The sequence below is a fragment of the Ascaphus truei genome, chromosome 3 (genome assembly GCF_040206685.1).
Source record: "Ascaphus truei isolate aAscTru1 chromosome 3, aAscTru1.hap1, whole genome shotgun sequence".
NCBI classification, from domain to species: Eukaryota; Metazoa; Chordata; class Amphibia; order Anura; family Ascaphidae; genus Ascaphus; species Ascaphus truei.
This window is the reverse complement of record NC_134485.1, coordinates 213,945,903-213,971,971: the sequence shown is the minus strand read 5'-3', so window position 1 is coordinate 213,971,971 and position 26,069 is coordinate 213,945,903. Positions and strand designations below refer to the sequence as shown.

The window sequence follows — 26,069 nt, the reverse complement described above, 5'->3', positions numbered from 1 at the left end:
TAAATTGGTATTTTTCCTACTGAAGTCCTACTTTGTAGTAGCTTAGGAGGCTTCAGGGAAATTCACAAAGCCAAGTAGTGATTCCGCATTAACTGCCACTTCAAGTTACTTTCAAATACTCATATCCGGAGCTTAATGACTCTTGGCATTGGTGAACAAAAGACAAGTTTATTTTTTAGCAGGTTGATTTTCATGTTATCAGACGAAGAAACATGAAGTTGCTACAAGTCTTTGTTTTTGAAGCGTATGTAGAACACCTTTGGTTGCAATATAGATGCATCACACAGTCAATGGTACATTACATCATTTATAAACCTACAGACTCGTTTATAAAAGACTTTCTCTTTTCACTCATCACGACAATAGCCAAAATGCAAGTTGTCCCATGCTTGTTTCTGTAAGTAACATGTTCCATCGATCCTGTTCCAAAATCACTGGTTACTTTGGTATGTAAAGGTTGAACTGAAGTGCAGATTTGATAAACAAACAAGCACAAAATAAAGACAGATTTTACAATTAGTTAAGTGATATTCAGGGCATTCATTTTCTTAAGATCAATATTGCCATATATTTAACCAATAAGTACCTGGAAATTAAACTTACTTTTCGTTCTGCAATTTAAGTGAATCATTCAGCTTTTTCATTGTTTCAGCCTGTTTATTTAACACATTATATGATGTTTGTAATTCCTTGTATTGCTTTTCAGAGAGTTCATACCTGCAATGAAAGAATACATGAATAGTCTACAGCAATTATTGCACTAGCACTCACATGCACAACAAAGGCTTGAAGTTCAAAGGGATTTGGATGCCTGATGGGTGGGTATGACACGGGGCACACAAGAAGGGCATGGTTGGGATCAATAGCTTTATGGATGAATAAAATGAGATGGGTCAAGACATAACTGGCCAATTGAGGGTACTTGTATTTTAGACTGGTATCCCTCCAGATTAAATTTCTTTTTTTTCCAGCATTAAAATGTTTTGTTTTTTTGCTATGAAAGTCTTGCAGTACTAGAACGAGCTAGCAAAATATATAGGATCAAATAAATAAAAAAAATGTCCTTACTTCATAATATGGTCAGCATAGGACATTTTTAGTGCCTCATGTTCTTCAGCAACAACTTGTAGCTTCTTGCTGTGCTGAAACAGCTGTTCTATGTCACTCTTTGCTCGCTCCGACTCGACCTGTTGGGACCTCAGAAGTAAATTCAGCTCCTCGTTTTTTCTTTCTGCATCCTTCAGCATTGCAGCAAGCTTTCTAGCCTGAAATATAATAAATAGAAATCACAAATATATATATTTTCTACATGATTTAAAAAAACATAAATCTTATCAGTAGCAATGCTCAGTTTCCTTACGTCATATATACTAGAACAGGGCATGCTGTAATGTCTACACTATCAGATGTGGAAAAGCAGAAGTAAGGGTGCCAGGATTTTGTCTTCTTGTTTGCTAGAATTTCACTAGCAACAATTGTGAAGCTTTGTCTTCTCCTCCAAAAGGTCATTCTTCAATCAGCTCCTGTGTTTTGTTCTTTCATAGAGGTTTTCTGGGAAAAACTAATGCTACCTCCAGCACCAATGTGCAAATAGTGTCGCAAATGTTACCAAGGCTTGTTGAAGGGGGTTTAACCCAATCCAAAATTTATTATTTGCATTTGTTTCCATGCCATCATGCACAGGAGTTCAATTCAGTTTTCAAGAACATAATTTACTTGATATACCACAGACGTAAAGCTTTCCTTAAGAGTTGGACCAGTGATCCATTATAGGAATGTATTTGCGCTATAATAAAAAGCAGCTCTAGACTACAAACTTGGACCGTATGCACTTAGCAGCTACTCTCACAAACCCACAAGGCAGAGCAGAATTGCAATTTTATTATGATCCCTGATCCAGTCAGTGCCCAAAAGAAGAACCGTAACCCAATCCAGTGCTTATCCCTCTGACAAAGTAATCCGTTAAATGAGCACATTCATAGATTTAAAAAGGGTGTAAATTCAGTATCAGACTTGGACGAGCACTTTTGGGCCTATATTACGCTTACCTCTGCTTCAGCCTGGGCTCTCTGACAACGGTACTGAGCAATCAGCCTATCCGCCTGAGCAAGGGCCAATGCCTTCGCTTCCAAAAGATCCTGCAGGCGACTTTCTTTAGACTGCAAAGACACAGAACCATATACCCAGATCTCTTCAAAACATTCACTTTTTATTTAAAAATGGTAGATCGGTACAGCTAGGTACTCACAGCTAGTGCAGTTAATTTTTGCTCATAAACATCCATTATATCTGAAATCCTCATGTCATTCCCTTGTTCTTTCAGCTGCATAAAGACACACATGTGTTATTTATTCTGCCAGTCATTAACACCACACATTACATGGCAATATTCATAATACATATCGAATTTCTCTCAATAGAACTCAAAGTGCTTTACAAGTACAAATGTCGTGCATGGTACGCAGGGCTGTGCATGGTACGCAGGGCTGTGCATGGTACGCAGGGCTGTGCATGGTACGCAGGGCTGTGCATGGTACGCAGGGCTGTGCATGGTACGCAGGGCTGTGCATGGTGCGCAGGGCTGTGCATGGAATTTCACAAGCACAAGTTTTACCACGACGAGCTTACAATTTCTTTTTGGTGCAATTGCTCAATAGTTCCTGACCACATATCCCTAGAACAGGGAAACAAGATTACGTTACCTCCATCCCAGTCTGCAGCTTTAATATAAGGTCCTGAATGTTTGAGGATGAAATATCTATTACGTTCTGCACGTGTGAGGTCGGTGGTGTTCTACAGCTTTTTGGAAGATCTTGCACAGCAAATCTTTTTGATGCATGTTCTGCCTCTTGCTGCATGTACGCATTATTAGCAGCAATGCTCTCTCCGAGCCTGAAAGTAAACCACACGAACCAAAATTACATGCATACAATAAAAACAGGGCCATAGCCCTTACAGAAAATTAAATCGAAGAGGGTGGCATCACAAACCATGAACGTAATATTGTTTTGCATAAAGTTGATGCGGGTCCCTCCAGTCAAGTCCTGAAGCAGTAAATTGGCTGTGTTTTTTTGGATAAAACATGGTTTAAATACTTATTAACATTTCAGAGGATGAAAACTTAACGAAAAATACTTTGTAAAGGAAACTTGGGATAGCAAGGTATGTTAAAGGGAAAGTCATAAACCAAATCCCTTCTTCCTTTGCGTTGTTTTAAAAACTAACATTCCGGCAACATCACCGATTATGACAGAGACACATTCCAAAGGCAATAGATTTCCTGAGAATGCGTCACAAGCAGTTTCATGGAAACCAATACGTACACCAACAAAAACTGCCTCAGACGTCAGGGAACAGGCCAAAACAAAGATGCGCTATGGTTCCAGCAAAAACACCTTTGGAGGTAAAGAAATATGCACACATTTCACCTTATATTCAATATATAACTAACTAGCTGAGAGACCCGGCGTTGCCCGGGATGTGAACCGTGAATAAGTATGTGTAAATGTTGTATGATAATGTGTATAGCAAAGTTTTAATGTCATGTGAATGTTATGTAATATTTGTGAAAAGTGTGTTTCTAAACCAACAACAGTATGTGTCAAGTTGTATTTTTCAACTGATTCTGAAATAGGCTTATATATTTATTAACAGAAGATATTTTATTTTAACTTTGTTGTTTTTACGGTTGTGTGTTAAAGGTGTAATTGAAGACTAATTAGGCAAAACAGTAAGACACAGGTGACCGATTACCTTCGTACACTGTAAATGCAACAGAAATCTTAATTTTTTCAATTAGAATGACAAGTCATGTGACATGCCTGTGATGCTTTAAAATGTTAAGGGAGTCGTGATTATCCAACACCAATGCATACAAATGATGTTTTCCTTCTTCGTTTTGGAAAGCTTACTATTTAAGATAAGAGACAGCATTAGAAATACTTTTCAAGTTGTCTGTAACAGGCATTATTCACTTACACAACAGCTGGAAAGTCTGGCAAGGGTGAAGCTTCAAATAGTATTCTAAGTCCAGTTTGCACTCGCTCTCTGTGATCAGATGTTAATGCAAATGACAATGGTGTGATCAAGCGATGATCCTACAAATAGAAAATAAAAATCAATGCATGTAAAAAGCGTAAAAAACAATGAATGGCAGCGTTAATAGGAAAGTCTATATTAAAAGCCTTAAACCAAAATGTGATTTAGTTGTACACATCAGACATTTTAAAGATGCCTTTAGGGAAAAGGAAAGTGGAGATTCAAGCTCCTTAAACCATACTATATTTTTAACATCAGACGACAGAGAAGCCCAATGCTACATCCAACATGACAGAAATACACAGTAAAATACTTATATATTCTCTTGAAGTAGGGTCATTTAGTTTAACCCTACTGGCCAAAGGGTTAAACTAAATGACCCTACTTCAAGAGAATATATAAGTATTTACTGTGTATTTCTGTCATGTTGGATGTAGCATTGGGCTTCTCTGTCGTCTGTTGTATACATATGCCACGCTCAATAGCACTCCATTTTGACACATATACATATATATATTTTGTGGGGGCTCAGGGGTTCCCAAAAAGAGCTTGCTGGGGTTCTGTGTTATATTTTTAACATGCAAGAGAAAAATGTAGAAGTGTGTGTTCCTGAAGTTTCAGATGGTGGTAACATTTTTGCAGGTATAGGGTGGAGAGGTGTCCTTGCGGTGCAAAATGGGAATCATCGTGAAATAATACATTTCTGGATCAAAAACTGGATTTGAAGAACTAAATGAATTCAAAGCTCTGGGGTAGAAGCTGACAAAATTGTGCTTATTTCAGAACAAATATCCATTACACCTTCATAAATACTTAAAACAGCCCCCTAATTAACCTCCCTTCCGAAGCGTGCTTTTTTTCAGCTCTGGGGATCGATTCTCCTGGTTTACGACATACTGGTGAAGTTACCGATAGAAGTTTTTCAAAGAAGATTTAAATGGCCGTGCACCAGGAAGTCGCAACACGGTGATGGTGCGGGTTTTAATTGCCAAGAGATTTGGAGGTCAATATTTGTTTCCCCTGGAGGGAAATTTAAACCTGGTAATTCCACCGGTAAATATCTCGGAAACTGGTGAGTCCCTGTTGCAGAAAATGGTGTAGTTCAGCTCCGGGGGAAAGCCGTGGTCCTATCCTGTATTTACATTTTAATTTTTTTTTTTTTTTTTTTTTTTTTTTTTTTTTTAAATGGAGGTTTTAAAACTGAATTTCTACCGTAGGTTCCCCAATTTGGCAGACGTGGGCAAATCTGTTTGCCATGTGATGCTAATATTATTTAATTGTATATATGGCAATACATTTTTAATTACTGTACATCTTATATAATTTTTCTTGCTCATTTGGAATGGATTGTACATCGATTAACATTTTTTTTTTAAACATCACTTTGTAAAAAAAAAAAAACACCTTTCTATAGTAGGAATTCAGGGTAAAATAACTTTTTTTTTGACATTTGAAATACATAAAATAAGATGGAATATACTTCGTAAGTGTGAAGACACAGTAATCAAGTATAGGTGTTGAGACACACAGAACAGGATGTGAATAAACCATACAGTACCTGAAGAATTTTGTAGAAAGCGGCTTCCATATTTGTTACGTGCTGCTTTATTCTACTCATGAGATCCAGTGTTTTCAAAATGACATCTGCAGCAACTTTGCTTAAAACAACACCAATATTATTAGATCAACTGCACCACCACCTACAGTATGCCAAACTATTCTAGAAAATAAAGACAGTTTGATTTTAACAATCATGGTGAATGTACAGTGTATATAGCTTTGTTTATAACCCCATATTTCCGTCAGGGGGTAGTGTAAAATCTGCAAAGGACCTAGGCCTCCAGTGCAAAGATCTACGTCAACACTTTCCCACCCTAAAACTGCAAAAAATAGTAATCACGCTAAATTAAGCAGGCCTCTGAAAGTAACGGTTAACTGAAGTGGACTGTTGCACAGAATTTTCAGAAGGAGTCTGCTTTCCAACTATTAATCCAATATCTAGAAAGTTACTCAAAGACCAGTGAATGTTAATATGAAAGCTAGGCGTGAAAATGAGCACCATTCTTTACCTGGTGTAAATCGGCATTACAATTATAAAAACTGCAATCTAGAATGTTACACGAAACCACAATTAATGGGGACAGGGCAAAGGCAGTTTACATTTCAATGCTAACTGCACATTTCCCTTTCACTTAATACATTTGTATGAAGTTTGTAGGGCTGGTGAACACTATTTCCTATGTGTTAATAGCCACCGTACGACACAAAAGTTAGGTTCAACAAACCCAAGACTAACATCCCATAGTCGGAAAATAAAAAAATAAAACCCAGATTAAAATTACTAGTTACAAATATACTTACAAGTGTTCTGAATCTACCATTTTTGTTCTAAAGCCAGCATCACCACCACTGCACGTGAACTGATAATCTACTAGAGAAACACATCTGCAGACAGCGAGCTTTCTAGCAACGTGGGACTTTAATGCATCATCACCACAAAGCAGTGGACATGGTTAAGAAAAGTAACAGCAAGAATTTAAACCGCTAATATACATTACATGTACATTATATTACACACTTTGGACTCAGAAGTTTTATACACGTTTGGCATATCCGCTTAACTGGAAGGAACAAAAATGCCCCCTCCCACCAAAAAAAAGGAACAGCCCGAGGTAAATCACGTGAACTCTAAAAATCCCAACACTCAAAAACACTGATAAATTATATATATATATTAAATATTTTATGGGAAAAAAAATACTTAACCCATAAATTGATTTATAAAAGCCACAGCAGTGCCGATCTATAGTTCATACCACATTTTACATATCAATTTATAAATGTTGCATTACAGTATAAAGCATCCTCCACAGGAGGATGCACAATACCCACGTCGCTTACAGTATGTCATAATTGGTTCTGGTATTGTCTCTCCAGTTCCTACTTTCTCGCACCGGATGGTCCTTAGCGCGTGTAACTTCTCTGTGGGTACACCTAAGATCGATTAGTCTCTGCCTCCAATCAACTGGAAAAAAGCACACTGTCCTCTCAAAGTATGGCATGTTTTCTTCACTTGATTGGAGGTCGAACTTTTTCGATCATAGGTGTAGGAAGGAAAAGAAACATGTTGCGGGCCATCAGGTGAAGAAAAAGTAGGACCTGAAATACGATACCGGTACTATTTGAGCCACATGAAATGGCAAAGCCCAGCGCCTTGGATATAGCTTATGACTTAGAGTGTATTTTTTGGAATCGCCTAGTTTATTTTACATCTATGCTCAGTCTGTGTGCGCTTACATAAGGAACTTAAAAACTGATAAAAGGCAGCTAATTAGGCCTGTCCATAAAATGCTTGAGAGTGACTCCTCAATAGAAGTGTAAGTCCGTTACGGACGCTTCTAACCCTGGACATGTATGCTAGTATATGGCACATGCATTTTAAAAATAATATTGACGAATTAATGTGTATGGTTGTATGAAATAATTACCCTTGGCATTGCTGTGGTGTTCTATAAAACAACCTAAGTGTAAAGTCTTTTTAAATTCAATTATTTTTCAATAAATATAAGTTTATAGTTAATCAGTATTTGTTGATTTTGGGAGTTTTAGACTGGTCATGAAATACTTCTGGCTACATTTTTTCAGATGTGTTGCACCACCCAATTTGGTTTATCTTCACAAAAGATATAATCTTGGGGAAAATATATATATAATATATATATTTTATTATTATTTTTACATGGTAACTGGAAGGAACACAGTTTGCTCATATTAGACACCCACACAATATGAAACCCCACATTCCTAAGGCCTCAGATATAGTACATGCGCCCGCACGACAGAGCACATGACGTCACGTGCGCCTGTATGAGAAGCCATCCATGGCCTGTAGGACTGCACGACTGGAGGCATTGAGATAGCATGTCGTAGGTGTGCCCGTGACGTCACGTGAGCGGTTCGCCCTCATTGGCTGAACCGCACTTGTGACCCAGTCGTCAGGCGTCAAAATAAAAAAAATTGTCTCTCGCAAAAAAAAAAAAACGGCCTCCCCTACAGAGGTGCGGCTTTTAGTTTGCGGCGCGACATCGCTCGCACCATGATCACGGCCTTTTACCCAAATGACAAGCTTTTAGTAACTTACACCTGGCTGAGAAAAAAACAAAAACATAATTAATCCAGTCTAGCAATCCCATTTAGGTTCTATTTAGAATACACTTGGAGCAAAACCCCTTGCTTTATTGCAATGTTACAGAAAATCCCCAAGCGCAGTTCAACCCTGTCGCTGTTACAGCGGCTTGCAACATATTCCAGGGCAATGCATTGCAGGTCCGCAGGCAGCAAAAGGGCCAAGCAGTGAATGATGTAACCATTTGAGTAGCAGAGGTGCCTGAAATGCATAGCTTCGCCACTCTGGCCCTCAAAGGGTTAATATTTCTGACCGATTATATTGATATTTCACAAAATATTACCATTCACCATTTAAAACGTAAAAACATATTTGAAGGATATTTATTAGGACATCAATAGCTTTTGCTATTCTTTCACATCTCTTCTTCACCAATATTTCATCCAGCGTTTGATCTGGAATCTGTAGTTGTTCAAGTATAACGGGCAACAGTAGATTCACGAAGCGCTCTGCTGACTGACTGCTAGCTGTGTCAATGACATCCTGAGTCAAAAGAAATGTTTAATTTTTTTTTATAAACAATTAGCAAATTAACCACAAAGGTCTCTGTTCACTGTTCAACCCCGAATGTAACCTATTGGAGGAATAATATCAGACTGCCCTAGGAACCCTCGAGTGCAACGAATTACCATATCCCTAGCTCATACCAATTACTACTTTATATTTTGTTTTATTCTCCCTCTTGGCTCTGTTGAGCTTATATTTTTATTTACTTATTTCTATCCATTTTGCACCCTGGAATGCTATATATTAATTTGTCTTAACTTGTATAAGTTAACATACTTTCAAAACCAATGTAATGAATGTTCATTCGTTGCCAAAAGCAAAAACATGAGTAATTTGGACATGAAAATATTGTTATGAATTTGATCAAAATCAGCCACAGTTCTCAAACTATGGATATACCTCAAAGATTTCTTTAAAGAGCTCAAGGGCCAACACCGGACAGTTTTGCGGTGCTTCCAGTGGCTGACTTGACCAATGAACAAGTGCCACAGCTGGTTCTGAAGATTTTGTGCGGGGTCCCCGTCTCCCGTTTCCGGACACTGGAATGCCAGACTGGTCTAATATGGTTTGACGTAGGATACGACGTAAGTTTGTTACCGAACAGAAAGCAAGCAACAATTCTAAAACCTGAAAGATACAAAAGATACTAAGTAGATGCGTCTTTCCCATGGCACAAAACGCAAACTAACCAATTGCTAAAATGATTTAGGGTTTAAACAGCTCAATAAAGAATACATGCAGCTACAGTAATGAGATGTAAAATGCCTCAAGCAAATGGACCGCCCAGTTTTACTTTATACATTAATCATACATGTTCAAGATGATAGTGACCTTTCGCTGTAACAAAACATATAAAATAGAGAATTACAAAATAAAAATGGGTTACGTGAATATTCATCAACATTTTCCCACTTGGAGGGTTTCTTAACTATTTTACACACTGTACTGCACGGTTTCTCAAAGAATATGACCTGAAGTGAAATGCACAAAAAAGGAAAATAATTTGTTTAAAAAGGTAACAAAAACAAAAGAAAAAAAACCACTGAAGAGAAATACCTTGCAGGCGGAATCAGGATCTTTGCCATGGAGAAGGCCCAGCACTTGATTAAGACAAGAATTAAAATGTTCATATCTACAAAAGATAACATTTGTTTTTTAGGGTTGATGTGTAATATTCTGTAGGCTACAATTCAGCAATTCTGTTTTTGTCTTGAATTAATTATGATTGATAATTTACTCAAATACATGCAAACGATAAAGAACTATGGGGCTTATGCAGAGAGGTACGGAGCAGAAAGGCTTAAATTCGCCGCAGGTTTGGCATTTAATTGTGTCCTATGCAGGATACTCCGGTAGCGCGGTGTGCATGAAATTACTAATTAGGGGAGTTTCACTTGGCGTGAAACTCGCCATTCTGAGGCGCGCGGTATCTGGCCACAATACAGCCAACTTTTGTTGGCGGGCAAAATTTCCCCTGAACGCGCCATTTAGTAGCTCCAATTGGCGCGTTCATGCGCATCGGAGCTACTGGAATCGTGCGTGTTTCCGCATTGGCGAAATCACGCTTCTCGCCACACGTCTGGCGAATTTGAATTGGCCCGCCAAGTTCTCGCCAGTAACTGCCTACATGAGGAAATTTTTGCCTCTAACCTGGCAAAATTTAACTTTTTGTTCCTCTCTGCATAAGCCCCTATGAGTGATAAAAGGAGAAGACTATGCTCGAGATCTGTGAATGAATAGCATCTGCCACACTACGTACTCAGAGGAGAATAAACATGTAAATGCATTTCCCTTTGTGATTGAGGAACCATTTTCAGTTACAGACACTGGTTGTAATTATTTGGTAGCACGACTCAAAGCTTCGATTAGAAATAAATGAAGAAATAATACCATGAAAGCATTTCCACCCTCAGACTATTTTTTTTTTCCCAATTGGTTTTGAAATTCAGAATCTGTAATAATTTCCTAAACATAGGTTTTAAAGGCTCTCTCTCAAAAGAAATACATTGACATTATCAGGGAACATACATTCAACATGAATTTCATTATACTGTACTGCGCACACAGCAGATTCTGATCGCAGACCATTGCTCAGTTGACCGTTTACCAATATATTTGACATCAGCTTTCTTTTATATTACTCATTTCCAATATAGACTGACCAGGCAAAACAAATAAATATACGTAGGTATACATTTCTTACTGGTATTTATCTATCTTTCTCCGAGTCCTTCCATGACAGTACGTACACACAATGGGGTACATGCCCCTCTTCCTGCGTGGCAGGACAGCCTTTGCTAAAGCAGTTTGAAAGGGCTCCTCCCACCTAAGATCCTCAGTCATAAAGACTTTAATCAAACTGTATTACATTATGGAGCACGAATACGCTCTCCAAAAAAATAACTCTTTAGGACTGCAAAACCCCCCCCCCCCCCCAGAAAACTGTGCACTGTCATGGAAGGACTCAGAGAAAGATAACTAATGGTAAGAAATGTATACCTTTCACTATCGTCCCCCATGACAGTACACACAATGGGGATGTACCAAAACAGTCCAAATGAAGGGTGGGAAGAGTTTGTAATGATGGCTAACAAAACCTTTTCTGCCAAATCTAGCCTCAGAGGCCAACACATCGAACCTATAACGTCTAATGAACGTATTCTGTGAAGACCATGTAGCAGCCTTACATGTGTCTACTGAGGAGGCAAGGGCCTTATTGGCCCAGGATGTAGCTGTGGACCTTGTAGAATGGGCCTTAATTACTAATGGACAATCCAGGTAACCAAGTTTATAGACCTCATAGATGCATAACTTGATCCATCTACTGACAGAAGAGATCGAGACAGGTCAGTCTCTTCTGTTTCCAGAGAATTGTACAAATCGGTCTGATCTCCTATAAATCTGAGATTTAAGAATGTTGTGAGAAGGTTCTAACCACATCCAAGTAATGCATCTGCTCTTTTTTACCCCTGGCATCTGGAAAGAATGAAGGGACAACTACAGTATATCCCAGTTCATTTGGAAGGCTGAGACTACCCTAGGGCGGAACCAAGATACAGGTCGCATTACCATTTTATCCTGGTGAACCCTGGGAAAAGTGCTTTATAAGATAAGGCCTGCAATTTCCCAATTCTTCAAGCTGAAGTAATAGCTGTAAGGAATACTGCTTTGAGGGCAAGCCATCTATCCAAAATGTTTCGAAAGGAGAGCAAGATAATGCTTCCAAGACAATGTTTAGGTCCCAAGCCAAAACTAGGGTATGAAGCCGAAGCCTGAGTTTTTTGACTGCCTTGAGGAAACGAAAAGTGTCATCATTAGCTAAATCAGTATTGAAGAAAATCTAGAAGGTTGTAACTAGAACTTTAAAAGAAGTAAGGCAAAGGCCTTTGGCATATCCACTCTGCAAACAATCTAGTGCATGAGACTTGGCTTTTGCAGGATCTAAGCCGTGTGAGGCCCACCAGTTGGAAAAAAACATTCCATACTCTATGGTATGTTTTGGATGTAGATTGCTTTCTAGCGCAGAGCACAGTCTGGACTACTGTCGGAGAAGCCCTTGTTCTTTAAAGCTGCAGTTCAGTCTTTTTTATTTTTTATTTTTTTAATTCAATAGTTGGCAATCTCTAATTACCTAAAGAACTGTATAGCTGCCAGTCAATTCGTTCTCCATTTATTGATCGGCAAAATTTGGCGACATCTTTAGATATGGGATATGTTTTTCATCTGCTTCTGTCAGTCAGTGGAAGCTCATGAATATTCATGAGCACTCCTGCACTGACTTGTGGAAGAGGGAGGGCAGGGCTGACAAAGGGGTGTGCCAGGGCTTGTGACAGGACATGAAGGGGCAGTGCCTTAGCAAATGGCTGTTAAAATAGAATACAAGAAAATTGGTCTTTGAAAGTTGTTTTTTTTAAAATAGAAAATAGTAAAAGTATTTTTTCTTACTACAGAACTGATTTATTAAAAAAACCCACACATGCAGGATATTGACTGAACTGCAGCTTTAAATACTTCCTCTCAAATCGCCATGACGTCAAGGCAAGGAATGCTGAATTTGGATGCTTTATTGGGCCGTATGGGTAGGTAACATCCATGGAGCTTCAATGGACAACTTTATTAGGTCTGCATTAACTCTAGCCTTCTTGTCTAGAATGGGGCTATAATGACAGCCTCTATCTTCTCTTTCCCGATTTGTCAGAATCCTCTGAATCATGGGCAGATGTTAAATGTATACTAGTGGGAAGTTTCAATGCATCGACATTGATTTAGTGAAGGTTGTTTCTTGATCTAGAGTTCGAGAACAAAAGACTTTTAGATTAGCATTTTCTCCTGTAGCCATAAGGTCTATTGTCAGGATCCCTCAACTAGAGGTAACTTGATTGAACACCTCTGGCTTCAGAGACCACTCCGCTGGATGGATTGTGTGACTACTTAAGAAATCTGCATAGATTTTTCATTTAACAAAAAACAAAAATGCTCAAAGCTACTTCCAATATGACAAAAATACACAGTGTAATACCTATATATCTCTTGTAAAAGGGTCATTTAGTTTAACCCATTGGCCAAAGTGTCTTAAGCCTGCTGCCACTTACAAGGCATGACCATAGCAGGTCCTAACACTCACCTGGGTTAAGATTCTTATTTACCTGTATAATTACAGGAAGAATGATCGCATTGGATCTGTCGTAACCAGGCAAAATGAAACTGACCTGCCAACTTGGAAAGTGGAGTGGGGCAAGCTTAAACCTTGGGGGGAGGGGCCACTACCCTCCCATAAGCAGCTGAGACCAGCTGCACACAGTTAACAAAATACACAGATTCCCAACAAGCTCTGAAAAACCCCAACCATTACCACATAATATATACAAGTGTCAAAAGGAGTGCTAGTGGGCGAGGCTAAATGTACACAACAAAAAACAAAAATGCCCAAAGCTACTTCCAATGACAAAAACACCCAGTGCAATACATACATACATACATACATACCTCTTGTAAAAAGGGTCTTTTAGTTTAACCCTTTGGCCAAAGCGTCTTAAGCCCGCTTGTTGTATACATTTAGATACGCCCACTAGCTCTCCTTTTGACACTTATATGCATATATATATTATGTGGTAATGGTTGGGGTTTCTCAGAGCTTGTTGGGAATCTGTGTATTTAGATATTTAATTTCCCTGATTTATGCAGTGCCCTTATGTTTTGTACAATTTTCAGCCCAGGACAGAATCTTTGAAACTTATTTCACTCCCTGTGAACTCCTTGTGCTTCCCTGTATATGGTCAGGAAAGCCGTTGCAGTGGCATTGTCTATAATGACTCAGAGCCATGCCTTGGAGTGGAAAATTGCTCCAATCACGACATGGGGACTAAGCTCTCTACTGCCGACCATGTTCATTGGGAAACGGTGCTTCCCAGCAAGGCACCCAACCTCTTGAACTGGCATCGGTAGAGGGTATGCCAATGTGACGTAAGGGGTTTGCCAGCCTGCATTAATAAAGGTCACGCCTGGCTGGCTGCCCCTAGAAACCGTATGTCAAAGGCTGAAGTGTCACCTCTTGGGTCTAGCTGTGCACCCTAATGTATTCTCCTGTAATTCTGTTCCCATTTTATGGTCCCCTGCAGGAAAGTAAGCTAGGGATGCCAGGTATAGTTAGGATCCCGGTTAAGAAATAGCTGCAGGACAGGGACTTTGGGAGCAGGAGATTATGGGTGAATATTAGGGAGCAACTTGGGTTAAAAAGTGTATTAAGTGTTAACCTGGGTATCCGGTAGTACTGTTATGTTACCTGCAAATAGTGTAGGATTTGCGGGTACCCGTCTGTACATAAGGACGGGAAGGGTTAAGGAAGTCCCATGTAAAGTATAGCAAAAACCTGACGTGTTTCTGGGATTTACCTGTTCTCCTTGTCCCAGAATCATGAAACGTCGGGAGTTTTAGTTTCAGGTGGGAAATTTGGGTCAAAATTTATTCCTTTTGTTTAGAGGAGATCGGGGGACAAAGTTACCGGAGGTCCCATAATTCTCCCCGAAGTACAGACATGATAATTACGTGTTCGGGAGGTGAATTACACCGGGGCTCTTCGGTGTCACCCAGAATCCTGGTTTGAGCCCAGGTACCCCAGACCCATTTCTCTCACAGTTATAAGGTTCCCCAAGGTCTATACTTTATTAAAGTATGTATTATAATGTTTTATACTGTATGTATAATTGTCTATGCAGTCAGCCTGGGCATTTACATAGGTGCCAGGATGTCTGCATAGACCAGTGGTTTTCAACCTATTTTGGTTAGGGAATCCCAGAATTCGATTGTGAAATTCTGGGGGACCCCAACCCTCGGCCCCTGTCTCTTTCCCCCCCCCCAGTCTCTCACCCCCCTCACACGCATACACACCCCCCCACTTACACACACACACACACAGTCCGGACCCGTTCAGGAGTGAAGCACTTGGAGAGCGCACACTGACCAGAGCAGGCAGAGAGAAGAATAGCAATGAGCTGCCGGCTGCTGCTAAGCTCAGGAGTCGCCGGGTCACTGCTGCTTGGGGTGCCGCCGATCCTGGGACAGCTGGGACGCCAGCTCTCCCCCTCTGGCGACCGCGGAACCCCTGAGGGGTGCTTGCGGAACCGCGGTTGAAAACCACTGGCATATACATTGACGTTCAAAGGAGGTCCAGAGAACAGGGGGCACCCCACTGGGGGGGGAGGGGGTGTGAATCTCTCTCCTGTGTCTCACATGAGGCTTTCTACACAGCTCTCATTAGTCCAGGTGGGGACTAGTTAATTGAGTGACTGCAATCAACTCTCTCTCTCTTCTGGATTCTCAGAGCTCTGAGGCTGCTTTATTTAAACAGGGATAAGTCCCTGTTACAGGCACAATAAAAAGCTTGGAATAGATTTGCTTCCCGGTCCCGGGGAAGTATCTGAATAACTCCTTGCTGGCACATCGTGTGGAACGTTGCCATTAAGGCTAGTTGTTTATCCTGCTGTTTGGGAAATGTTGAGATAAGAAAACTGTGCTTTTGTGAAACCTTGTTGAATTGTAAGGCATAGTGTTTTTCACGATATATAATATCCATGAATCCGTTGTGATATAGGACCACTGATCCCTGAAGAGCAAGTGTCTTTCCCCTACTGGAGAAGATGTCAGGGACGGGACCTGCTGATTTTCAGAAAGTGGGGTTCTTCGGAAAGGACCAGCTGGTGCCGGGCTTGTTCCTTCCCCAACTATGAGATGATTATGCAGGATGAAAACTAGCCTGGGGTATGTTCTTCCAGGTCTGTAAGCTCTGGAGTCATGAAAGAAGCATCTATCCGGATGAGGACATTTGAAGCTTCTTCACCTCATCTTGAGGCAAAAAGCATCCTCTTTCCACTGAAGCTTTTTCCATCATGGTATTAAGTGTCTCCCCAAACAACGTACTGTATCACCTGAAAAAGGGGAGAGAAAGTATCCTGTTTTTAGAACAGGAATCAGCAGCCCAGGTCCATAGCCAGAGAGATCTTCTGGACAAAACTGCTAGAGTTAAGGACCTGGCCATAAGCTTAATGGCACTGAATGAGGCATTGCACATAAAATCCACTGCTTCTTTTACAGGAATACAATACTTCCAGATTCTTTGCCTGTTTGCAGCGGTTCCTCTATTTGGGCTATCCATAATTTCATGGTATGTGCCATGCATGCATGCCATGAATAACAAGGGTTTGAAAGCCATTACAATAGTGGAATAGAGTCTTTGAGTGCACTCTGCTTTTCTATCCATGGGTTTCTGGAAGGAGCCACCCTACATGGGAATAGTGGTTTGCCTTGTAATTCTGACCACAGCTGAATTCCCACTGGGGAGGACAATACCAGTGTTTAGTATCGTGGTCAGAGAAGGAAAACATATTTTCAAAAAGCTTTGCAATTGAAGAAGATCTAAAGCAAGAAATGTTTTGAGTCCATATAAACTCTCTCTCATACCTTTTATGAGTTTAGCTACAATCTCCACATTGACATTTACTGGAATTTCAACACATGACGATTCTCGCCAGTGTTTTGAATATCAGAATCGGCAGATGGAGACCTTGATCTTTTAGGAGTTATGGTATTCGCTTCCAATCTGGCAAGCATTAGAAAAGAGGGGATATGATAACTATATACAAATATATTCAGGAACAATTCAAATATAGTTTTATGGTCTGTATCCATAGCCAGATACAGTGAGATCCCTATTATAGCACACCGCAGACCTTTATGTTATACGTGGTCAGAGATAGCAAAAAAAGTTGCATCTAAAATCAATTTTATTCGCATTCATATGTTATGTTTAAAAATAGACATGTGTAAGTCTATGTGTTCTACTGTAGTCACCTAGTTGATCCTTATGGTTAGACAGTAGTAACTATGTTGATCGTATCGTTCTCGTTAGGTGTTGTTTGCCAAAGATGTAGTATTTGAGGCTCTTTGTCCTATATGTGTATCTTATTCTGGATATTAGGATTAGTGATTGTTCATGTTGCTCTAATAATTGCCTCTGGTGGAGATAATGCTACTCCAGAGGTATAGGTAGCTTGTGTGTATATAGTTATAAATACTTCAATAGTAGCTCTTGTTTTGGCCAGGTATTGCGTTTGGGTTTTGCAAGTACCTTATGTGTGTGCTTGGTTCATTTGGCTTGGGTACAGTGCAAGGTACATCCTTTTATCGTATGGGTGTTATTGTTTGGCTGCAGTTCCCTGTCCCGTACTATGATTCCTTACTCCTAGTCTCACTGCGCATGCGTCATTCTTATTTTGTGAGACTCCGTTCCTGGTAATGAGTGCGGTATGCGGAGGAGAGACAAGGTAAGTGAAACCTAGTTTGCGTGTCCCTGATCGCGCAACAGGGTTGATTGGAGGGGAATGGTGTTGTACCAATTTAAGAACTCATTGATGTACAGATATCTCAGTGTGTCTTTCGGTTGGGTTTACAATAACTTCTGTTCCTTCTAACCGCAATACACTTTCTGAATCTCAGTGCGCATGCGTCGCCGTCATCCAGTGTGTATATTGCTTTTCCGATCAAGGCAGTGTGCCAGGGGGAAAAAAACGGGACAGGTTTTTACTGTTGTGTCAGCGCAAGTCTATCTTTCAGAGAGGATATTGAATAAATGCCGTATATATAGTGATGCGGGTGTCGCTCATAGCTCGTAGCGTCTGTGGTATGTAAAAAGTAAACTGAAGGAAGCCTGCCCTTTTGGTACATAGCGAAGGGAGAAGGACTTAACTGATTAGTTGTTCCGAATGTAATTTCTATAGAGCGAGAGCACAGACAGCATTGCCCTGTGGCAGTGCATAAACACCTCTTTAAATGGGTGTATCAGAATAGAGATAAACGTGTCAAGATTCAGAGTGTTCACGCTAAGTATATATTTCAGTAAACTTGTGCTAGGCTGTCAGCACATTCGCAAACTCCACGATCATACTGAGTGAGACTACAAGTAGAAGCTGTCGGCGAAGACCCGACGTACAGTACGTTTCGACGCTGTCTGCGACTTCTTCCGGGGTACTTGCAAAACCCAAACGCAATACCTGGCCAAAAACAACAGCTACTATTGAAGTATTTATAACTATATACACACAAGCTAGCCCGGCCATTGTGATACCTCTTGCAAGGAACTATAGATTCAAAATACCTTTCCCTAACCAAGATCTACCAAAGTTATAACACCCATAACTATAATAACCTCAATATCCACTCTGGTAGACCTATACCTCTGGAGTGGCATTATCTCCACCAGAGGCAATTATTAGAGCAACATGAACAATCACTAATCCTAATATCCCGAATAAGATACACATATAGGACAAAGAGCCTCAAATACTACATCTTTGGCAAACAACACCTAACGAGAACGATACGATCAACATAGTTACTACTGTCTAACCATAAGGATCAACTAGGTGACTACAGTAGAACACAGACTTACACATGTCTATTTTTAAACATTGCATATGAATGCGAATAAAATTGATTTTAGATACAACTTTTTTTGCTATCTCTGACCACGTATAACATAAAGGTCTGCGGTGCGCTATAATAGGGATCTCACTGTATCTGGCTATGGATACAGACCATAAAACTGTCTAGCATCTATCTCCCTGGCAGCACGCGTATTTCAATAGGAGTTAAGAGCAAGGTCCTCTGTATCCATTCACAATTCAAATATATGTTAACTAATTAAAAAAATAAACTATTCTCGTCATCAATACATTAGGTATTGTTTGCTTTGTAAATAGTCACCATTATCGCCACCTATTAATTAAATCGTTGAGACGTTGAAAACATGCAGCATCAACCGCTACCTGCCTACATTTATCCTAGAATAGGAAACATTGATTTTTCTCATTGCCAGTATTGGATTCACACAACATCCTATTTTAACACTGCAGACATTATATACACTGGCGACACACTTTATTCGAGCTTGGCTAGTCCCACGAATTCGGGTATACCCGGGTATATTGAGGTTTGTGACTGTTTTCTGCCCGAGTGCATTGAGGTATTTTCTAGGCAGGGATTGAAGCATTTTATTCCCGCTGGCTGCAATACTGCACAGTATATATATATATACTGCATTACAATTCATGAATTTATGCCATCTGGTAGACACGCGAAGCATTGCAGCCTATTAAATCCTAATCATTAACATTTAACAGATCAGCCGCCCGTCAGCCAGGCATGAACCCAGGCTGGGAAGGCAAATGCAACGGGGCTTGTCAGAGGTGAGGAGCGGCGCATTCCAGGTATCTGCCAGGTACATACTGGGTATTTGCTCGAATAAAGTGTGTCGGTGCAGTATGTGCAAGAACATCATGAAAATATTTCCTACCTGGTGAGATTATCAGCAATTTTGGGATTCTTTAAGAGGTCCATAAGAAGATCAACAGAGTACTTTCTAGTTAATGTCCCATCTCCATTGACTAGAATGTTAAATATTAATTGAAAAGTCTGATGGATATTCCTGGAATGAAAGAGCTAGAAAAAAAAATTAAAAATTACATTTATTGTGTATTCACAATACTTGGACAAACTAAAACAGGTTTCCCCCGCAACACTGTACTAAAGAGAGCAGCAAATACACATGACCATACAGACATACATTGTGATAACACTGCCAACATAAACCTTTCCTTGAGCCTTCCACTAAAAGAACAGATACTCAACGATACAGCGCTGGTAAACAAATGTTACTTTCAACTGCAACTAGTATCAACTAAAGTCCAATCACCTTATTTTGAACTATGGATCTGTGTGCATTTATTAGTAAAGGGCAACATATTCTGACGAGTGGTACAATGGGGGTACAGAGATTTGATGATGTCAAAAAGCATTACATACAAATAAGTACAGACATGCACAAATAAAGAGGTAATGAGGACCCTGCTCGTGACAGTTTATAATCTAGAGTGGTTCCCAACTCCAGTCCTTACGGACCTCTTAACAGTCCAGGTTTAAGGCTATCCTCACATTAGCACAGGTGGTGTCATTATTTTGACCAAACCACCTGTGCTGAAGCAGGGTTATACTTATAACGTCAACTGTTAGGGGTCCTTCAGAACTGGAGTTGAGAACCACTGATCTAGATGACATGGAACACGCAAAATCTGGAAGGCGCCTCAACTGCCCATGTCAAAGAGCCTATTGATGGTCTGAGCAAAACTTGTGGAGACTGGTACCCTGGACCAATGTCATTATGGCGTTATCACTGCGTCAGAATATTAAAATCGGTGCATCATTTCTGCTCTACTGGGTGTAAACAAATAAAAAAAATAAAAAAGGCTGCAGTTAATCCCTTCGTATATGGACCTGTAAATGTACAATGCAGCCTGTGTTACTGGTGATGAATGGGGTTAATATCCAAAGGCTGAGAAAGAGCTAATGACTAGATGTCCCTGAGTGACCAAGAATGAACAATATTCAAAGTCCAGGAAAAAAGTTAAATTCAAGAATACCAGAGTCAGGAATAACCCGTAGTCAATATGGACAAAAACTGTCCAGTAAGCCATCTAAGCAACAGAAAGTGGGTGTGGAGATTTTGGATGTGTGAGAGATGTATGTATATTTGCTTTATAAGCATTAGGAGAGATGCTGTTAGAGAGATCTCGAAACAGCAGCAAAGCTATGAACACCAAGCTGCTGTAACACTGCCGATTCATGTAACCCAAGATAATAAAAAGAAGAAACTGGAGTTGTTCTTTCACCACCACTTTGAAATACTCTCTTATATTTCCCCGTAGGAAAATGACTGTCCTTGCCAGGCTGGACTCAAGAGTGCCTTAGTTTCCATTGAAAAGACATGGAATTTGTGATAAGAATGATGCCAAAAAACGATTACGATTTCACTAAACCGCATCAGAATGTGTGGATACCAAGGACACCAGCACAGTAAATGCAACAAGATGCTGGAGCCCTTTGATGAGAGCTGTCTACACAATAGTTGCACTTAAGATCACTCACTTTTCAGTACAATTTTAAAAACCACGTTCAAGATCAGGAGTGATCACATAGAATTTCTTCTTCTACGCGTATCATTGTACCAGCAGCTCACTTTCCACAATGATTGCATCCCATAGATTCCTTATTATGGAAACCTACGGTGCATTATTAAAAAAAAAAAAAAAAAACTTGAAAGTTTTTATTTTTGCTTAATTTTTATTTGCACACTAGTCCTACTTTGTTTATCAATTGAAACTCTTTTGCATTAAAAATAATAATAATAATTAGTGCTTTTCCTCAAGCACTTCTGCAGCGATACTGTATACCAGTTGAACCTGCAATAAAACAGCAAAAACTGCAATTGACCCAGCACTACCCATTGCACCCAAAAAAATTACCTCCTTTCAGACACAGATTCTGAATCATTTAATTATTCATATGGGAAGAAGAGAAAAGAATTGATGTACATATACATATATCCATATGTTTGTCTATATAACAAACAGAAAAAGATATTTTACCAGCCTAACCCTTAGGCTGCGGTCCCAGTAACCGCCTGTGCGCACGGCGCTGCGTGCACTGTGCGTGTAAGCACCGCCCCTCAATGGGGCTGGGCCCAGTACGCATCGTCACGCAGAAGGTGCAGCCGCGCGTGCTGCAAGGTTTTTCCCAAATCAATCAAATTGAGTTCAAACCTTGCGACGGGGGCGTGGCCACGCCCCCACCGGCGGTTCACCCAATGAGGGCGAACCAGCCGCGTGACGTAATGGCAACGCCCCGCAAATCCCCGACCACGCCCCCCTCCCGTCGCAAGCTCCCCTCTCCCTGTCAGACCGCAGATAGCGCTGTGCACGCGCCGCCCCCCCGCCGGGCGCACGTGTCACAGACATTACTGGGACCGCTGCCTTACACTACACTAGGTTCTTTATACTCTTGGCTGCAGCAGAGAAAACGGTCATATGCCTTCTTGCTGACTGCTTATTAATGGCTTCTAATATCTTTGCTTCTCTTTTTACTGATAGGCTAGAAGCCAGCCTTCTGCCTTATAACAGGAACACAGAGGTGCTTGAAAGCCTGGCCAGTTCAACTGAGGTCAATGCAGATAGTCCAGAAGCAGTGAACCATTCCATTCCCTTTAAAAGGTACATCAACTCTCGGAAACATGCTAAAAATAAGAACAGGTCATCACAATATAATGTACAATATTTTAATTCAAATGCATATGGACTACGCACCAACATCAAAAACCAGCACATACATATGTTGATTTAATTATTTTGCTATAAGTGTTATTTGTAAATAATTTCACCAGGAAAAAATATATTGAGTGTTACCTCTCGTTTTCAAGTACCATTAGTACAAATTACAGATACAAATTACAAAGTACAAATTATTAGGTGAATCCTTGATGGAGAAGGATATAGAAATGCGTCTAGACAGCAGGCTTGACAATAGTGCCCAAAGTCATGCAGTAGCTGCAAAGGCAAATAAGATCTGATCTTGCATTAAACTGGGAATGGATGGAAGGGAAGATAATTATGCCTTTCTATAAATCATTAGTAAGACCACACATTGAATAGAGCACAGTTTTTGGCACTACTCCATAAAAAATCATTATGGAACTAGAAAAAGTGCAAAAAGAGCCACCACATTAATAAAGGGGATGGATAATAGACTTATGAGGAGAGGCTAGCTAAACTAGATTTGTTTACATTAGAAAAGAGGCGTCTAAGAGGGGATATGATAACTATATATAAATATATTAGGGGACAATGCAAGCTTTCAAAAGAACTATTCTTCCCACGGGCAGTACAAACTACACAGGGTCATACCTTAAGGTTGGAGGAAAGGAGATTTCACCACCAACAAATGAAAGGGTTCTTTACAGTAAGGGCAGTTAAAATGTGGAATTCATTACCCATGGAGACTGTGATGGCAGATATAATAGATACCTTCAAAAACAGGGTTGACATCTTTTTTTTTAGAAAGGAATGGTATACAGGGATATACCAAATAAGTGAACATGGGAAGGATGATCCAGGGAGTAATGTGATTGCCATTATTTGGAGTCAGGAAGGAATTTATTTTTTTCCCCTTATGAGATATCAGATGATATTTCACTGGGGGCAGGGTAGTTGTGTGCCTTCCTCTGGATCAATATACTGTAATATGGGATAAGTATCTGTGTTCTAAATATAGCATAGGTTTTTTTTCCCAACCTCATCATCTATTATGTAACTATGCCAATGTTTGTTCCCTAATCATACAACACTTTATGAAGCATTTTACCAGGAAAACACATAGAAATGTAATTGCAAGATGTATGCTAAATAATTTACCAATGATGTATACATTCAGGAGATGTTACCGTAGCTCTTCTGTTAAAACATTCAATGAATACATTTGTTTTTCCCTTTTGATTTAGATTTTTCACAAGTCCTATATATGAACTTTCCAAACAGAGACAAACAATTAGTCATGTGTTGAACGGCCTACAACATTAAGGCATCTAATGATAGATAACACATCAGTGTATCTGCATGTCTTCAACAGGTCCAACAAACCAGCTTCATTCACATCATACAGTGGTTAAGCTACCGATAGTGGACCCACTGAACAATAGCTTTATCGTCCCTTTGGAGTCATCCATTGTGAAGCATGAAATGGGTTGCAATCCAGACACAGTGAGCTAGTTTAAATACAACAAATGAAAGACAAAAAAAACCTCACCTTCTCGCCAACTTCTTCATTTAATGTTAGACTCGCCAATGCTGAAAGTGCAAATACCACCACTGTTAAACTGCTGTGGGCCAAGAAGCTAATTAGTGTACGGTAAAATCCCTTCACATTATTCTGTGGAGGGGGGAAAAAAAACCAAGTCAGCACAAAGTTCAGATGTTTTTAGATTTTTTTTATAATATACACAGTTTTTAGATCTGGAATCAGAATCATTTCTCCATTTGGGTAATTACTGAGAAATCATTGAGACACTATAGCCACAGATGTGTATGGTAAAATGTTTGCACTTAAAGAAGCCATCCAACCTAAACGAACCTCAATTTTTTAAATTTTATTTACAGGATTGGAAGCGAGGGGTCTTCCAGAGCTGAACCTCGCTAATTTTAGTTCTGGGGACCCCTCTGTTCCCATAGTACTTACTGGTCAAGTTACCGACAATACTTTGTTTTAAAGGGGCCATCCAGTAGGGAGCCACAACTGATGGCATTGCTGCTTCCTATTGACCAAAGATTCGGCAGCTTCTTTGTTCCCCACCCCTCCCCCAAGGGAGAATTCAACCCATTAACTTCAATAGCAAGAATATTGGAACTGGAGCTGAAAACAGCAGTGAATGGCACAGGTGGGCCTTGGGTCCCATCTTGTTAAAAATAAAAAATATATATAGTGTACAAGACCTGCTACAAGGGATACATTTTTGGGGTGTTATTATAGTTCTCAACCCTGCACTAAAATTTGAATAATCCAGTCATATATAAAAGGAAGCTGAAGAACGATCTCCGCTGCCATCTCTTTTGCTGTTGCAGTATTACAGAAGACTAATAAAGTTAATAAAGGAAACCTGCCATTTTGAAAGGAACAGGAAAGAAAGAGTGCTTTACACTATATTCCATGCTAAAATATGTTCATATGATAAAATATTACTGTAACTTTTTCATTAATCTGCCAGTAGGATTTATGGTACATCATATGTAGCATTACAAGAGACGGCGAATAGCAATGAGAGGGTCCCAATGCTCGTAAATAGATGGTGAATAAGGACACAGGTGGAACACGTTGATGGGAAATAAGAAACAAGGCAAACATTTTTGTCTAAGAACTTCTAGCCTCCCAAGTAAAAATGTTGGTAGCCTAACCTTAAAGTAGGGTTACATCGGCACAATTTAAAACAGAGTTTATGGATTTAATTAATTCTTTGACTCATTAAGCAAGTGATAAAAGACAACGGGATTAAAAAATAAAATTAAAAAAAAGACATAGGTGTGAAGGTTGAAGCATTTCAAATATTGAGCATTAAGAGAATTGATTTTTTTTTTTTTCAAATGAAATTTGTAATGTCTCCATTAGAATTTTGCAATTCAACTTCAGAACAGAATAATTGTCTAGTAGAAGCCCTGCACATTGTTGGTTGCTGGCTGACAGGACCAGTAATGTATTCAGTTGGCAGTAGCTCTGTTCTGGTTTTTTGTCTTATTCTTCAAAAACAGCCATGGGATCAGAGGAGAAGCTATAATATTTTATATATTACACACATTTGCATTAACATCCCTGCCAGAGGGACCAACACTTTGCATGTCAATGTGGCAGAGAGTTATGTAGGTATTGTTGGCAAACATGGTACTCAAATATATATTAAAACAAAAAGTATGCTTGTGTTAAGAGAGAAAAACAGATTGGTTGCAATCTAAATCAGCTCCCTTCTTACCAAAGATTTCACGTGTGCCTGGACAGAAAGATTATGCCGGCAGATGTTTGCCATAAGCCCAAGACATGGCATTGTTAATTCATCTTCTGTAGACTGACTTAAAAGAAAATGAAAAAGCAATATTGTATTAACCGTTACACTGCATACATAAACAATTTTGCGATTTAAAAATGCACTTCCCCAAACAAGCTTGCAAAAGGGAAATTGTCACCATGTTGTTCTGCTCCCTCTATGCCAGCACAAGAGAATGGTTAATTAGACCCTGCCCAGCTTGTACAAATACAGATACGTTAGACACTTTCAAACATAAAAGGGATTCAAAGTACAGGAGGGAAGCATATTCCAAAGAAAGAGGAATGCTAGAACAAGATAATTCTCTGAAGCTGAAGGATGGCATTGCAAGGGGAAAATGAGGAAGAACTTTATGGAAAGAGTAGTACATTC

The 26,069-nt window shown here is 39.7% G+C and overlaps 1 protein-coding gene across 1 annotated transcript in view; it reads right to left on the bottom strand.

The window, feature by feature from the left end:
- CIP2A (cellular inhibitor of PP2A) overlaps nucleotides 1-26,069 on the bottom strand; it is a 47,185-nt gene that overhangs the window by 4,467 nt on the left and 16,649 nt on the right. The window contains exons 5-18 of the mRNA XM_075590069.1: nucleotides 25,626-25,722; nucleotides 23,915-24,037; nucleotides 19,578-19,723; nucleotides 9,788-9,863; nucleotides 9,131-9,358; nucleotides 8,548-8,707; nucleotides 6,400-6,541; nucleotides 5,597-5,696; nucleotides 3,979-4,097; nucleotides 2,703-2,892; nucleotides 2,249-2,323; nucleotides 2,049-2,159; nucleotides 1,069-1,265; nucleotides 604-717 (exon numbers count right to left, since the gene is read on the bottom strand). Coding sequence (XP_075446184.1) covers nucleotides 604-717; nucleotides 1,069-1,265; nucleotides 2,049-2,159; nucleotides 2,249-2,323; nucleotides 2,703-2,892; nucleotides 3,979-4,097; nucleotides 5,597-5,696; nucleotides 6,400-6,541; nucleotides 8,548-8,707; nucleotides 9,131-9,358; nucleotides 9,788-9,863; nucleotides 19,578-19,723; nucleotides 23,915-24,037; nucleotides 25,626-25,722 — 1,878 coding nt within the window. The remainder of the gene's footprint in view (nucleotides 1-603; nucleotides 718-1,068; nucleotides 1,266-2,048; nucleotides 2,160-2,248; nucleotides 2,324-2,702; nucleotides 2,893-3,978; nucleotides 4,098-5,596; nucleotides 5,697-6,399; nucleotides 6,542-8,547; nucleotides 8,708-9,130; nucleotides 9,359-9,787; nucleotides 9,864-19,577; nucleotides 19,724-23,914; nucleotides 24,038-25,625; nucleotides 25,723-26,069) is intronic.